General features: G+C 43.9%; 1 protein-coding gene across 2 annotated transcripts in view; it reads left to right on the top strand.

Moving 5' to 3' along the window:
• The window catches only part of RUBCNL (rubicon like autophagy enhancer), an 83,088-nt gene extending 69,664 nt beyond the window's left edge, over positions 1-13,424 (top strand). For both annotated transcript variants that reach the window (XM_080659583.1, XM_080659582.1), the window contains exons 10-14: positions 3,005-3,243; positions 5,245-5,306; positions 9,392-9,545; positions 10,165-10,255; positions 12,921-13,424. In XM_080659583.1, coding sequence (XP_080515709.1) covers positions 3,005-3,243; positions 5,245-5,306; positions 9,392-9,545; positions 10,165-10,255; positions 12,921-13,033 — 659 coding nt within the window. In that variant the 3' untranslated portion in view covers positions 13,034-13,424. The remainder of the gene's footprint in view (positions 1-3,004; positions 3,244-5,244; positions 5,307-9,391; positions 9,546-10,164; positions 10,256-12,920) is intronic.
• Positions 13,425-13,817: the final 393 nt, after the last annotated feature.

Raw genomic sequence — 13,817 nt, 5'->3', positions numbered from 1 at the left:
CTCCTGATTTCACCTTCAATTTTGATTGATAGCCTTGCTGGGTACAGTATTCTTAAATTCAGACCCTTCCTTTGCATGACTTTGTATATTTCATTCCATTCCCTTCTGGCCTGATGAGTTTCTGTTGAGAAATCAGTTGCTAGTCTGATGGGGGTTCCTTTGTATGTAACTTTCTGTCTCTCTCTTGCCGCTTTTAAGATTCTTACTTTGAAGTTGGTGTTTGCCAATTTAATTTTAATGTGCCTTGGCGTTGGTTTTTTGGGGTTCATTTTGCTTGGGACTCTGTGAGCTTCTTGGATTTGTGTGGGTTTTTTCTTCCCTATATCAGGGAAATTTTCTGTCATTATTTCTTGAAAGAGGTTTTCTATTCCTTGCTCAGCTTCCTTTCCTTCTGGAACCCCTATTATGCGGATGTTGTTTTGTTTCCTGTTGTCCCAAAGTTCCCTTAGGCTCTCCTCCTGCTTTTTAATTTTTTTTTCTAGAAGCTGCTCTACTTGGGTATTTTTTCCCATCTTGTCTTCTAGCTCACTGATGCAGTCCTCTGCTTCTTCTAGTCTACTCTTGATGCTTTCTATTGAGTTCTTTACAGCAGAGATGTCATTTTTTATTGATTCTTGGTTCTACTTCATTTCCTCTTGGTTCTTACTCATATTGTTGAATTTGTCTTCCATTCTTTTCAGCCACCTTATGATCATTTCTCTGAATTCTTTCTCTGGAAGGTTGCTTGCTTCCATTTCATTTACTTCTTTTTCTGGTGATGCCTGCTTTTCTTTCATATGTGGGCTGTTTCTTTGTCTCCCCATGGTCTCTCTTCTCCGGATGTGTGGTTATGTAGTTCTCTCTCTCCTTATCCCAGGCGAAATCTGACCTTTCCATGGTGGAGTTTAGAGCTCCTCTGAATCCGTGTGTTTGCGCCAATTGGGGACTGGTGTTCTGGGTCTCGCAGCTGTTCAGTGGGTGAATAACGTGTCTTTAAACAAAAAACACACATAAAATAAATTTATGTGTTGATCGGTTGATGAAAATGCTTTTCCCAGAGACTTACAGGAACTTAACCTTGTATTTCCCTCAGGAGAAATGCTTTAGTATTCAATTCAGTGTTCATGGCAACTTTCCAAAACATTAACTACTACAGATAATAAGAATCAAGTATTTATTTGTCTGTATTTAAAAGTCAACTCTTGAGTGTGACCTGGTTGTGAGGATAATTTGTGCAAGTGCAAAGACATTCGTTTTTTGCCCTTCCCATCCGTGGACTGTGGCAGATGGGAAGTGGGATATGATGACTAAAACCTAGAGCTTCCCCAGTCCAGACTTGGGTTGGAATCCTTCTTGCCTGCTTACTGTTTTTTTGTCTGTAGTATGTGGTTTAACCTCCCTATATTGTGCTTTCATCAGTGAAGTAGGGGAAGTACCAGTCCTCACCTCATAGAGGTTCAAGCACAAAATGATACAGGCATGTGTAAGACATTTAACCAGTGCATGACACAGACTAAATGTTCAATAAAGGTTTTCTTCTGTGGTCACTCAGACCTTGATTATTTGTAAAGTCCTTCTAGGGAAACTATATTCAGAATCTACAGTGTGCTCTGTACTGTGGGAGCTGTTTTGCCATCATTGTTTCATTTAATTCTCACAATATCTGTCAACTAATAGGAGTCAAATGGTGAATGATAAATATGAACCTTAGCTCATGTTAGATAGACCCTACTGTTGAGGAAGGGGCACATAGGAGACTTAACTGAATCACTGTTTTCTTTCTTAAGGCTGGGTGATGGGTACCCAGGTATTTGTTACATTAGTCTCTGTACCTTTTTCTTGTCAGTATATTTTATTGAAGATGCTTCCAAGAGCAATGCATTTTTATTTCAGCAAATTAAAAGTGCAGAAAGCAAAAATCCTTTCCCCTCCCTTCCAGAAGTGTTAACTTTTTGGACTGTGCATGTATTCTTTTTTAAAAACAAAATCAAGATCATGTGCTACATACCTGTAACTGGATGTTCACTGCCTGTGCTCTTCCATGTATTGCATTGACTCTCTTGCATTTCACTGTGGAGTGCACCATATTTATTTAGCCAGTTGCTTCTTAATGGATGTTTACTAGTAGATTTCTCCCCACTTCATTATAAATATGCTGTAACCAGCACCATTCTATATCTCCACTTGTGCACATTCGCATTTCTGTCAGATGTCAGCATTAGGATTCATGCTGCATGGTTAAGAATTAAAGTATATCATGGAAATGTCCTCCTCAGGGGTAGCGCTCCTGTCAGCACATGAATGAGTGCCCACTTTTTATGCCTCAGCTGCTCTGGATTCTCTAAATTTGTGACAGTCTGAGGCAAAATCAAGTATTTCAGTCTCTTAATATGCATGCCTTTGATCATTACTAAGATGGTGTGCTTTTCACATCGTTACTGGTTATATGCATTTCTCCATTCCATGTATTGCCTGTTTTTATCCTGTGCACATTTTTATATTTGTTTCTCACTGATTTATTCAGGAATTATTTTGGATACTACTTTTTTAACATATATATAGTACTTTAGAATTTATAAAGCACTTTTCATATGTAATAATATCCTATAATCCCATTTTGAGTTTCTCTCTGTGGCCTCATGTCAGCCTGAAGAAATTCCGACTTGCCCACCCTTCAACCCCCTTAGCCTCCTACCAATGAGAGACCCAGTCTGGACTCCCGCCAGATGGCAGACCCTAAGTCTCACTGCAGTTTACACCGCCCATCTTCCAAATCCAGCAGTACGTTGGGAAGGTTCTATGTTTCCGACATCTGTTCCACAAAAGCAAAGCGTATGAATGGCCATGATTTAAGGCCTCCAGTACCTTCCGCCACCGCTTTCCCAGCTGCTGTGAGGTTGAGTATGGTTTTAGCAGCATGTAATCAGCAATCAGCATTGAGCCTTGCATGAAATTGGAGGTAGGGCCACCAAGGTAGGTTTTTCAGCGTCAGCTGGTTGGTGCTCATCCCCTGTGTGCTCCGCAGAGTTTGTGAAGCGGCTCCGGTACTGTGAATACCTGGGCAAGTATTTCTGCGACTGCTGCCACTCTTATGCAGAGTCCTGCATCCCTGCGCGGATCCTGACTGCGTGGGACTTCAGGAAGTACTACGTCAGCAATTTCTCCAAATGGCTGCTGGATAGTATATGGCACCAGCCCATTTTCAATTTGCTGAACATCAGTCACAGCCGGTATGCGAAGGCCAAGGAGCTGGACAGAGTGAAGGTGAGCTGCGGCCTTTTGGGGGAAGCCAGTCCAGCAGCTGAAAGGGTCTGCTGCCACAAATATACATTACACCTATCACAGGGGACCCAATTCAGACAGACCCTCTGAGGGGCGAGTTTACTGTTGTCCAGTGGATGGAGTTTATGCTTCAGGGCCCCTGGCCTGCACTGACTTTAGCAAAAGCACCATGTCAGGTTGTATATTTATGCATAGTTTTGCGTCTACACATAGCTTTTAAATTTTATTATCTAGTTTATACTAATAAAAGAGTAATATGCTAATTAGACTGGGAGACTTTCCGGAGACCTTCCAGATGTCCTTATGGACAAAGTCGGAGGCTTGGCTGGCCTGCAAACCACCCCCAAAGGGCCCTCAGCCTCTCACCCAGGCTGGACCCTCACCCCAATGGGGGCGTGGCCAGCCTGCAAACGGCCATCAGCCCTTTGCCCAGGTCCACCCTGCCCCCAGCGGGGACCCCCACCCCGATGGGGGTGTGGCCGGCCTGCAAACCGCCCCAGGACCCTCGCCCAGACTGGCCCTGCCCCCCAAGGGGAGCCCCACCCTGATCCAGGACCCCCTTCAGGGCAGACAAGCGGGCCTCCACCCATGCACCAGGTCTCTATACTAATAAAAGGGTAATATGCTAAGTAGACCCAGAGACCTTCCTGGAGACTTTCCGGACAAAGTCATGGTAGCGGGGCCGAGGCAGAGGCAGTTAGGGGTGATCAGGCCAGGAGGGGAGGGCAATTGGGGATGATCAGGCTGGTAGGGGGGCAGTTGGGGGCGATCAGGCCAGCAAGGTGGGGGCAGTTGGGGGTGAGCAGGCTGGCAGGCAGAGTGGTTAGGGGTGATCAGGCAGGCAGGCAGGTGAGCGGTTAGGAGCCAGTGGTCCCGGATTGTGAGAGGGATGTCCGACTACTGGTTTAGGCCCCATCTCACAGGGACATCCCCCAGCAGTCGGACATCCTCCAAGGGGTCCCAGATTAGAGAGAGTGCAGGCTGGGCTGAGGGACATCCTCTTGTGCACAAATTTTGTGCACCAGGCCACTAGTTTTTAAATAAAATTGTATATGTTAGAGTGTACAACATGACTTGTTACATGTAGTGAAATGATTACTACTCAACATATCCATCTCCTCACATAGTTACCTTTATGTATTTGTGTGTGTGTGTGTGTGTGTGTGTGTGGTGAGAACACCTGAAATCTACTCTGTTAATAAATTTCCAATATTCAATACAGTATTGTTAACTATAGTCATCATGCTGTACATTAAACCTCTAGAAGTATTTACTCTATATAACTGCAACTTTGTGCCCCTTGACCAACAGCTCCCATTTCCTCCACCTCCTTGTCCCCAAGAACCAGCATTCTACTCTCTGCTTCTATATACTTGGCATTTTTAGATTCCACATACAAGTGAGAACATGCCTTCTTTTTTCTTTTTATGTCTGGCTTATTTAATGTCTTTCAGGTTCATCATGTTGTTGCAAACAACAGGATCTCTTTCTTTTATTTTTTATTATTATTTTTAAATATATTTTATTGATATTTTACAGAGAGGAAGGGAGAGGGATAGAGAGCTAGAAACATCGATGAGAGAGAAACATCGATCAGCTGCCTCCTGCGCACCTCCCACTGGGGATGTGCCCGCAACCAAGGTACATGCTCTTGACCGGAATCGAACCCGGGACCCTTCAGTCCACAGGCCGACGCTCTATCCACTGAGCCAAACCGGTTTTGGCAGATCTCTTTCTTTTATACATGGTTGTGTATTTTTCTTAAAGAAAGCCAATGCTATGTAAACTTCAAAAACTGGGTCCATCCTGAACCCTCTGCAAGTCTCAGGACTCAGTCTTAAACCTTTACTAAATAGACTTTACTTCAAAGGCTTGTTTTATAGTGTTGTAGCATTTCCAGGTTAGAAATAACATTTAAATTTTACATACATTTCCAGTGTCATTTATTACATTATGAGTATCCCATTTTGTTTCTGACATTAGGAAATCCAGGAGCAGCTATTTCATATCAAGAAGCTATTGAAAACCTGCAGATTTGCTGAAAGGTACTACTGTTGGCTGGGACAGTCTGGGCATGTGAGTTGGGAGCACTGATAACCTCCACACATTTGCTAATCCTCTGTGTGCCTTCTGGCCTGGCCCCTCCAATACACAAGGCCTCTTAGTCTTCCCTCAGTATTGGGAGGGAGATTGGTTCCAGAAACACTAGGATATCAAATGCTCAAATCCCTTCTATAAAATCCTATCTAATAAAAGAATAATATGCAGATTGACTATGACTCCAACACCCAAGATGGCTGCCCCCATGTGGACACAAGATGGACGCCACAAGATGGCCAGCAGGGGAGGGCAGTTGAGAGGGACCAGGCCTGCAAGGGAGGGCACTTGGGGGTGATCAGGCCAGTAGGGGAGGGTAGTTGGGAGGGACCAGGCCTGCAAGGGAGGGCAGTTGGGAGTGATCAAGCCTGCAGGGGAGGGCAGTTAGGGGTGACCAGGCCTGCAGGGGAGCAATTAGGCATCAATCAGGCTGGCAGGGGTGTGGTTAGGGGGTGATCAGGCTGGCAGGCAGAAGCGGTTAGGGGCAATCAGGAAGGCAGGCAGGCGAGCAGTTGGGAGCCAGCAGTCCTGGATTGTGAGAGGGATCTCAGATTGGAGAGGGTGCAGGCTGGGCTGAGGGACCCCCCCCCATGCACAAATTTCGTGCACCGGGCCTCTAGTGGCATAATATTTGCATATCCTATATAATAAAGAGGTAATATGCAAATTGACCCTCACGTTGTGAGGCCGTCACAAGATGGCGCTGCCCACAGCAGAGGCTGGGTTCCCGTAACACAAGATGGCTGCACCCACAGTGGAGGCGGGGTTCCCGTAACTGTAATGAGCGATCAGCAAGGACCTGAGGCTGCGCCCCCTGCCTGCCTGGCAGGGCTTGACGGGGGACCTCAGGCCACACCCCCGCCAGGCAGGGCTTGATGGGGGACCTCAAGCCGCACCCACCATCACAGGCCAGGGGACCTGAGGCTGCGCCCCCCGCCTGGCGGGGTTTGATGGGGGTGGGGCCGGCCGGGTCTGGGTCTTGCACAATTTCGAGGTGTTGGCAGGGGGTGGGAACTTGACTCTGGGTCCCATGGTGCACCCCAGACTCTGACAGGAGGAAGATTTTCATATACATTTTACTATTTTTCTTTCATCTCTGACACTTCTATTATAAAGGGCAAATAGCAATATTAAAGTATTTCTTCTAATTAATTCTTTTTTAATGTGCATGAATTTCATGCACCAGGCCACTAGTAACCTATATTTGTATAAAGGCTACAGCAGGCTATGCTTATCCATCATGTCATTCACATGGACTCAGCATAGTTCTTAGTGCATGGTCACTTCAAGTATGGAACTTTCTGGTATATATTTTTTCTGAATATTTTTTTATCTGTGTTTGGTTGAATCCTTGGATGCTAAACCTAACCCACAGATACAGAGGGCTGACTGTAATTACCTTGTGTCTCTCCTTGGGAATATAAACCTTTTTAGAGTTATTAAACCTTCTAGCTCACTATTAGTGAATTTACTTTTTTAAGAAGAATGGGTCAGGATGAGACAACTCTAGCCAGTGGCCTTTTTATTATTTTTAAATTGTGATAAAATAAATATAACATGAAGTTTTCCATCATATGGTAACCACTTTTTAAGTATACAGTTCAGGGGGGTTAAGTACATTCACATTGTTATACAACCATCACTAACATCCCTCTCCAGAACTCTTTTCATCTTGCAAAACTGAAATTCTTTGTCCATTAAACAATAACTCCCCAGTCATTCTTCCCCTCAGTCTCTGGCAATGACCATTCTACTTCATGTACCTATGAATTTTTCTACTTAAGTACCTTATATAAGTGGAATCATATAGTATTTTGTGACTGGCTTATTTTATGTAGAATAATGTCCTCAAGCTTTATCTAAGTTGTAGCATGTAGCAAAATGTCCTTCCTTTTGAAGGCTAAATGTATGTATATACCACATTTGTTTGTCCATTCATCCATCTCGGGTTGCTTTTGTGAACAGTGTTTCTGTGAGCATGGGTGTACTAATGGCTTTTTAAAAAAAACCCTGACAGCTATGTCAAACTTTTATTGGGTATAATAGTATTCTTGAGTATGATGTGGTGATAAATTTAAGTATTTTCCTATTACTGATAGATTTTTAGCCAACATTTTAAATATCTTAATATTACATAAAATATATTTAAATATCTTTATAGATATTAAACCTAATAGAGTTGTAATATTTAATATATATTTAAATATATTTCTAATATCTTTTGTTATTTAAAAAACTAATTACTTAGCATAATACCCTCTAGGTTCATCCATGTTGTCACAAATGGTAAGATTCCATTCTTTTTTATGGCCAAGTAATATTCCATTGTATATACAGTATATACCACATCTTCTCTATCCAGTTGTCTATTGATGGACACTTGGGTTGCTTCCCATAGCTTGGCTATTGTAAATAGTGTTACAGTGAACATAGGGATCCATATGTCTTTTCAAATTAGTGGTTTGGATTTCTTCAGATAAATACCCAGAAGTGGATTGCTGGGTCATATGGAAGTTTTATTTTCAATTTTTTGAGGAACCTTCATACTGTGAAATACGTCAGTCAAAGAAAGACAAAGACCATATAATTTTACTTATATGTGGAAATCTAAAATACAAAATAAATAAACTAGACTTATCAGGGGATAAATCACTATGCTATACACCTGAAACTAATATAGTATTGAATGTCAACTGTAATTGAAAAACAAATTGTTTTTAAAGAAACCTAAGTTTTAGCTGAATCTCTGCCCACATCCAGAGGTATGTCCTTAGGATAAACTTCTCAAAGTGAAATTTCTGGAAGCTTTGGCTATAGAGGTATAGGCATGAATTTTTTGACAGAGATAGAGATTTTTAATTGGAAAAAGCGTATGTTAAAGAGTTAAGATTATTTGTTATAATAGGATCATAGGATTAGAGATGTATCTTTTTGTTTTGTTTTAAAGTTTCTCTCAGTTTTTAATCTTTACTTAATGATGATGTATTGCTTTTGGGAATTAAATTTCTTGGGGAGGAGCATGTCTTTAGTAGTCACTTAGGCTTGAGCTTTACCTCATGGCATTGCTGTGACAGGTTAATTATGCCTCAGACCCTCAGTTTTCTTGTATATAACATGTAACAATACCCACAATTCTTACCATCTACAACAATTTCTTGAATATCCATTCTGTGCTTCAGATGAACAAATCAACAGGACTCAAGTTAAGTCCAGGGAGGGAATCAGCACAATAGTCCACTGCTGGATTGTGTGTTAGGTACATATGTACAGAGCCCTGAGGATGCAGAGGAGCATTTTGTTCATAAGGGAAGGGAGCAGGCAAGGCTTCCAGAGATAAAGCCTGAGCTGGGAATGGAAGCAGGCTGAGGGAGTGCCCCAGGCTGGATGGAGAATTAAATATGGTTTGGCATCACTAGAACTTCAGGTCCAGCGTAGGCAGTGGCTGCCTTGGGAATGCAGTGTATGGTGATGCGTCTCATCACTGATTTAGGGAATTTAGGAGGAGGTCCAGAGGGCTTAGAGAAGGTTTTGTTCAGTTTTGAATGTCCTTGGTGCATCCAAGTGCCTGTGACCAGCCCACAGATGGATAGTCTTAAGCTCAGTTTTGAACTCAAGGATTTGGGAGTTATATGCCTGAGCAGTTATTTTTCTGCCATCTGGGGCAACTGTCAGTGACAGACTTGAAATTTAGCTGGAATCAGTAAGGTAGTGAGTTTTATCCCAGTACACAGTTTTAAGACTTGAAATAATATTCAGTTTTCTTTTGCTTGGTCAGTCTGCAAGAAGCACATTTCTCTGCTGGTTCAGTTTTTTGAAATCAGTATGGGATTTTACCTTGGCTTCCAAGTGAACTTGCAAAATCTAAAGTGTTGATTGAGTAAGGTTAACTTGTTCCTGGGGCTCTTTTAAAAAATCGAGTTAAAAAAGTAAGTGTGAATTCCAGGAGAAAACAACTACCTGCTCACCCCTTTCCCTCTTCTCCCCCAGCCTGTGTGGGTGGGTTCTTGAATCCTCTTTGTTTTCTCTCTGGCAGTGCATTAAAAGAGTTTGAGCAGGTGCCCAGACATTTGACGGATGAGCTCTACCTCTTCTCCCTGGAGGACCTGGTCAGGGTCAAGAAAGGGCTGCTGGCGCCCGCGCTCAAGGACATTCTGAATGCTTCCCTTGCTCACGTGGCCAGCTGTGAGGTGAGGTTCACAGGGGGCAGGTGTGTCCCTGAACTGTCTCTTGTGTTTCAGGGCCTATGCTAGGTATTCTGCACTTTATATCATTTAACTTTTACAAATCCTGAAGAAAGTGCTGGCTATGCCCTTTCCAGATAGGAAAAATGAGTTTCACAGCTGTTAAAAGAGTCTCGGTAATCCTGATGGTAAGTCTCAGGGCTGGGATGCAAGCCTGGGCCAAGTGGCTTCTTACTCTGGATTCCCATCTGTCCCATCTGTCCAAATGCAGCAATGTCAACTCGGGATCCAATGGAGCAGGAGCTCTTTGTCTATAGGGCTGGAGAATTGCAGTGCAGCTATCAGAAACAAAATTAGATAATGTAAGAGTCCATGTTTAAAATCATGATCTTGCTCTGGTGCCTTAATCCAACTCAATGTGACGTTTCTACATGCAAAATGAGTGCACATTTATTGTTCTCATCCACTCATTGCAGCAGAATATAACACCTTGTTCCTTCCAGAGGCTGGAATTGTAGACAATTTAAAATGGCTACTTATCAAATTCTGTAAAAGTAGTGACTAAGATTCTCCATTGAAAGAGATATTACCAATGAAGATTTTAACTCTTTGACTCCTCTTACAGCTGTGTCAAGGAAAGGGCTTCATTTGTGAGTTTTGCCGGAGTACAGCTGTTATCTTCCCATTTCAGATCACAACATGTAGAAGATGTTCAGGTATCTTAATAAATGAATAACATAAGCTTATCCTATATAATAAAGAGGGAATATGCAAATTGACTGTCACACCATCACAAAGATGGTGGTGCCCATAGCCACAAGATGACGGCACCCAGTCCCCTCAGCCCCGCCCAAGTCCCCTCATCCTTTCACCCCTGGCGCGGATGGCAGGCGCATGGTATGGCCGGACCCACCCTCATCCTCCCAGCTGCCCAGGGCTGGCCCAAGACACAGGCAAGCCTCGGATGGCAGCTGCCCAGCTGATGCCCGAGGCGCAGGCAAGCCTCGGATGTTGGCTGTCTAGCCACCTAGGGCTGGCCTGAGGTGCAGGCAAGCCTTGGATGGCAGCTGCCCAGCCGATGCCTGAGGCACAGGCAAGCCTAGGATGGCAGCTGCTCAGCTGCCCAGGGCTGCCCAAGGCTCAGGTAACCAGGGCCAGCCAAGGCTGTGCTGCCGGCAGTGGCAGCAGCAGAGGTGTGACGGAAGCATCACCTTCCACTGATTGCCAGGTCACCTCCCACCCCTGAGGGCTCCTGGACTGACAGAGGGGGCAGGCCGGGCTGAGTGACCCCCCACCTCCAGTGCATGAAATTTCATGCACCGGGCCTCTAGTTAATAAGTGCAGAGTTAACATCCTAGCTAATAAAAGAGTAATATGCAAATTGACCGTCACTCCAACACACAAGATGGCTGCCCCCATATGGTCAAAGATGGATGCCCCCATGTGGACACAAGATGGCTGCCACAAGATGGCCTGCAGGGGAGGGCAGTTAGGGGTGACCGGGCCAGCAGGAGAGCAGTTAGGCATCGATCAGGTTGGCAAGGGAGTGGTTAGGGGGTGATCAGGCTGGCAGGCAGAAGCGGTTAGGGGCAATCAGGAAGGCAGGCAGGCAAACGGTTGGGAGCCAGCAGTCCTGGATTGTGAGAGGGATCAGGCCTAAACGGGCAGTCGGACATCCCTTGAGAAATCCCAGATTAGAGAGGGTGCAGGCTGGGCTGAGGGACACCCCCCCCCCATGCACGAATTTCATGCACTGGGCCTCTAGTAAGTTTAATAACAAGCACAAAATTAGCTTAAGCTTGCCCTGGCCTGTTTGGCTCAACAGATAGGGCATCGGACTGCAGATTGAAGGACCCCAGGTTCGATTCTGGTCAAGGGCACATGCCCAGGTTGTGGGCTCAATCCCCACTAGGGGATTCTCTCTCATTGTTGATGTTTCTATCTCTCTCTCTCCCTTCCTCTCTAAAATCATATATATATTTAAAATTAGCTTAAGCTTAATAATAGCTAAATAACATTTCTTTAAATTATAATGATGCTGGTTGTGCTATATGTTGAACTGGAGCTAGTAAAGTTTTGGGTGCACAGGAAGGAGTATTTGGGTGCAGCAGGGATAAAGGGGGATGTCTCCTGGTATAGGGTTTGAAGAGAGGAAGTGGACCCAGTTTTGCCTGTGCCCAATTCTTCTATACCAGGGTAAGCTACAGCACTGCATTTTGTAGTTGGATCGTGGTCATGCCCAACACTGAAGTGTTACCTCTGGCTTCATTTGTGCTACAATGGCAGAGTTGAAAAGTTGTTATGGAGACCATATGGCCCACAGGACCTAAAGCATTTACTATCTACCTGTTTGCAGAAAAGGTTTGCAGATCCTTGTTCTACTCTATTAGTGCCCCAGGAAATACTGTGTTCTCTAAGCTGTTTCATGGGAGAGATATGGTAAGAAATCTGCCTTTGCCCTTGATATGAGCAAGCCCTCCTCTTAGACCACTCAAGTGTTGTTTCTCTGACTCATTGGGCAGTGTTACCTGCAGGGAAACTCTGAGGCAGGGATTTGCATGCAGAAAGTTCACTGTGGCACATTCTTTTTTTTTTTTTTTTTAAATATATTTTATTGATATTTCACAGAGAGGAAGGGAGAGGGATAGAGAGCTAGAAACATCGATGAGAGAGAAACATCGATCAGCTGCCTCCTGCACACCTCCCACCAAGGATGTGCCCGCAACCAAGGTACATGCCCTTGACCGGAATCGAACCCAGGACCCTTCAGTCCACAGGCCGACGCTCTATCCACTGAGCCAAACAGGTCTCGGCTGTGGCACATTCTTAGGCTCAATACCCATGGGGGTGTGAAGACAGCAAGGTTGGGCAGAGGGAGAAGCTGAGCTGTGATGTGGTTGCAGTGAAGGCTTAGCACATCTCATGGGGAGCTCTGAAGCAGGAATGGCCTTCAGCATTGTTTCAAATTGAGGAAAGGGGGCCAGCCAAGTCTTTAAAACCCACATTGACCAGTCAGTCACCCAACATGCTGGTGCTAACAAGGGGACATGACCTTGAGCAAGGCAGCTCTCTCCCATTAGGGCCATTTCTAGGGAAGGGACACCACCTCCTGAGCCATTGGCTAACAATATTCTCAGCAGCTGGGGGAATGTCCCTTGGGCAGATCTGAGGGCCACTGCAACATCCACTCATCAGGCTCTCAGAGGTCAATGCTCATGACCTGTTGAAGACTTTATAATCCCTCTGAGTTTTAATCTGCCTGATTTCTTTTTGGAAGAGTCTGGTTTCTGGACTCAGATCCTTTCTCTTTTGGGGATGAGTGTACATATCTGAGAAAACAAGATAGCCCCCTTTGCTTATGGCTGTCCTTCTTGCTTGCAGAGTGCAGAGCTTGCTTTCACAAGCAGTGCTTCCGGTCCTCTGAGTGCCCCCGGTGTGCAAGGATCACAGCTAGGAGAAGACTTTTGAAAAGTTTGCCCTCTGCAGAGACATGATGCCCCAGTACTGTGAAAAAGACTGTTCAACACACCAATGACAACACCAATTTGTATCTGTTATTGATAACATTATTTTAGATATTGAGTATTATATATTAAGAAGAAAAATGGTCAATATTCTCTTTATTATATCTTTAGTATTTTAAAACAATGCAGATTTGTTGTCATTAAGTGAAGGGTTGTTACTGGCAGTTTTGTTTACAAATAAACACTGCTAATATTTATTTTAAGAGTTTTTTTATACTAATAATGTATTTGCATAGTTGTATTTAACTAATTTTGGAGCTTATTTTTTTATGAATTTTAACTGACATAATGAATTACTCCATTCTTCCTGTAAAGCTGTTTGTGAAATGGATTGGTACTTTCACTGATTAAAAATACAACCAAAAATCTCTTTGCTCAGGCTTTGTTTTTGGCTTAAATATCATTTTGTATTGTATCAGTCTTACAAACTTTATTTCAGGGTTTGTATAGAGAGTACACATTACTTCTGCTGTTACATCTATTTCAAGATGAGTTTGAGTTGCTTAATTGCCTGTGGAGATGCTCTTTGAATCATTGGCCTCTAGACGGCACTCCTTCAGATGGCTCAAATCAAAAGTTGTTTTTGTCATCTCTTCAACACACTCAGTCAAGGGTTGCATGGGTGAATAGAACCTTATCCCTACCCTTTAGGATGTTGTCTCATAGGTATAAAGTTGAGCATAAGATATTTGAAGACATAAATAAGGTTTGGGAAAATATGGCTAATAACAATGTGATAAAGTAGTACAAGTTG

This window comes from Plecotus auritus, assembly GCF_963455305.1.
Source record: "Plecotus auritus genome assembly, chromosome: 3".
Classification (NCBI taxonomy): Eukaryota; Metazoa; Chordata; class Mammalia; order Chiroptera; family Vespertilionidae; genus Plecotus; species Plecotus auritus.
The sequence above is the reverse complement of the archived record's forward strand: the minus strand, read 5'-3'. Positions and strand labels throughout refer to the sequence as shown.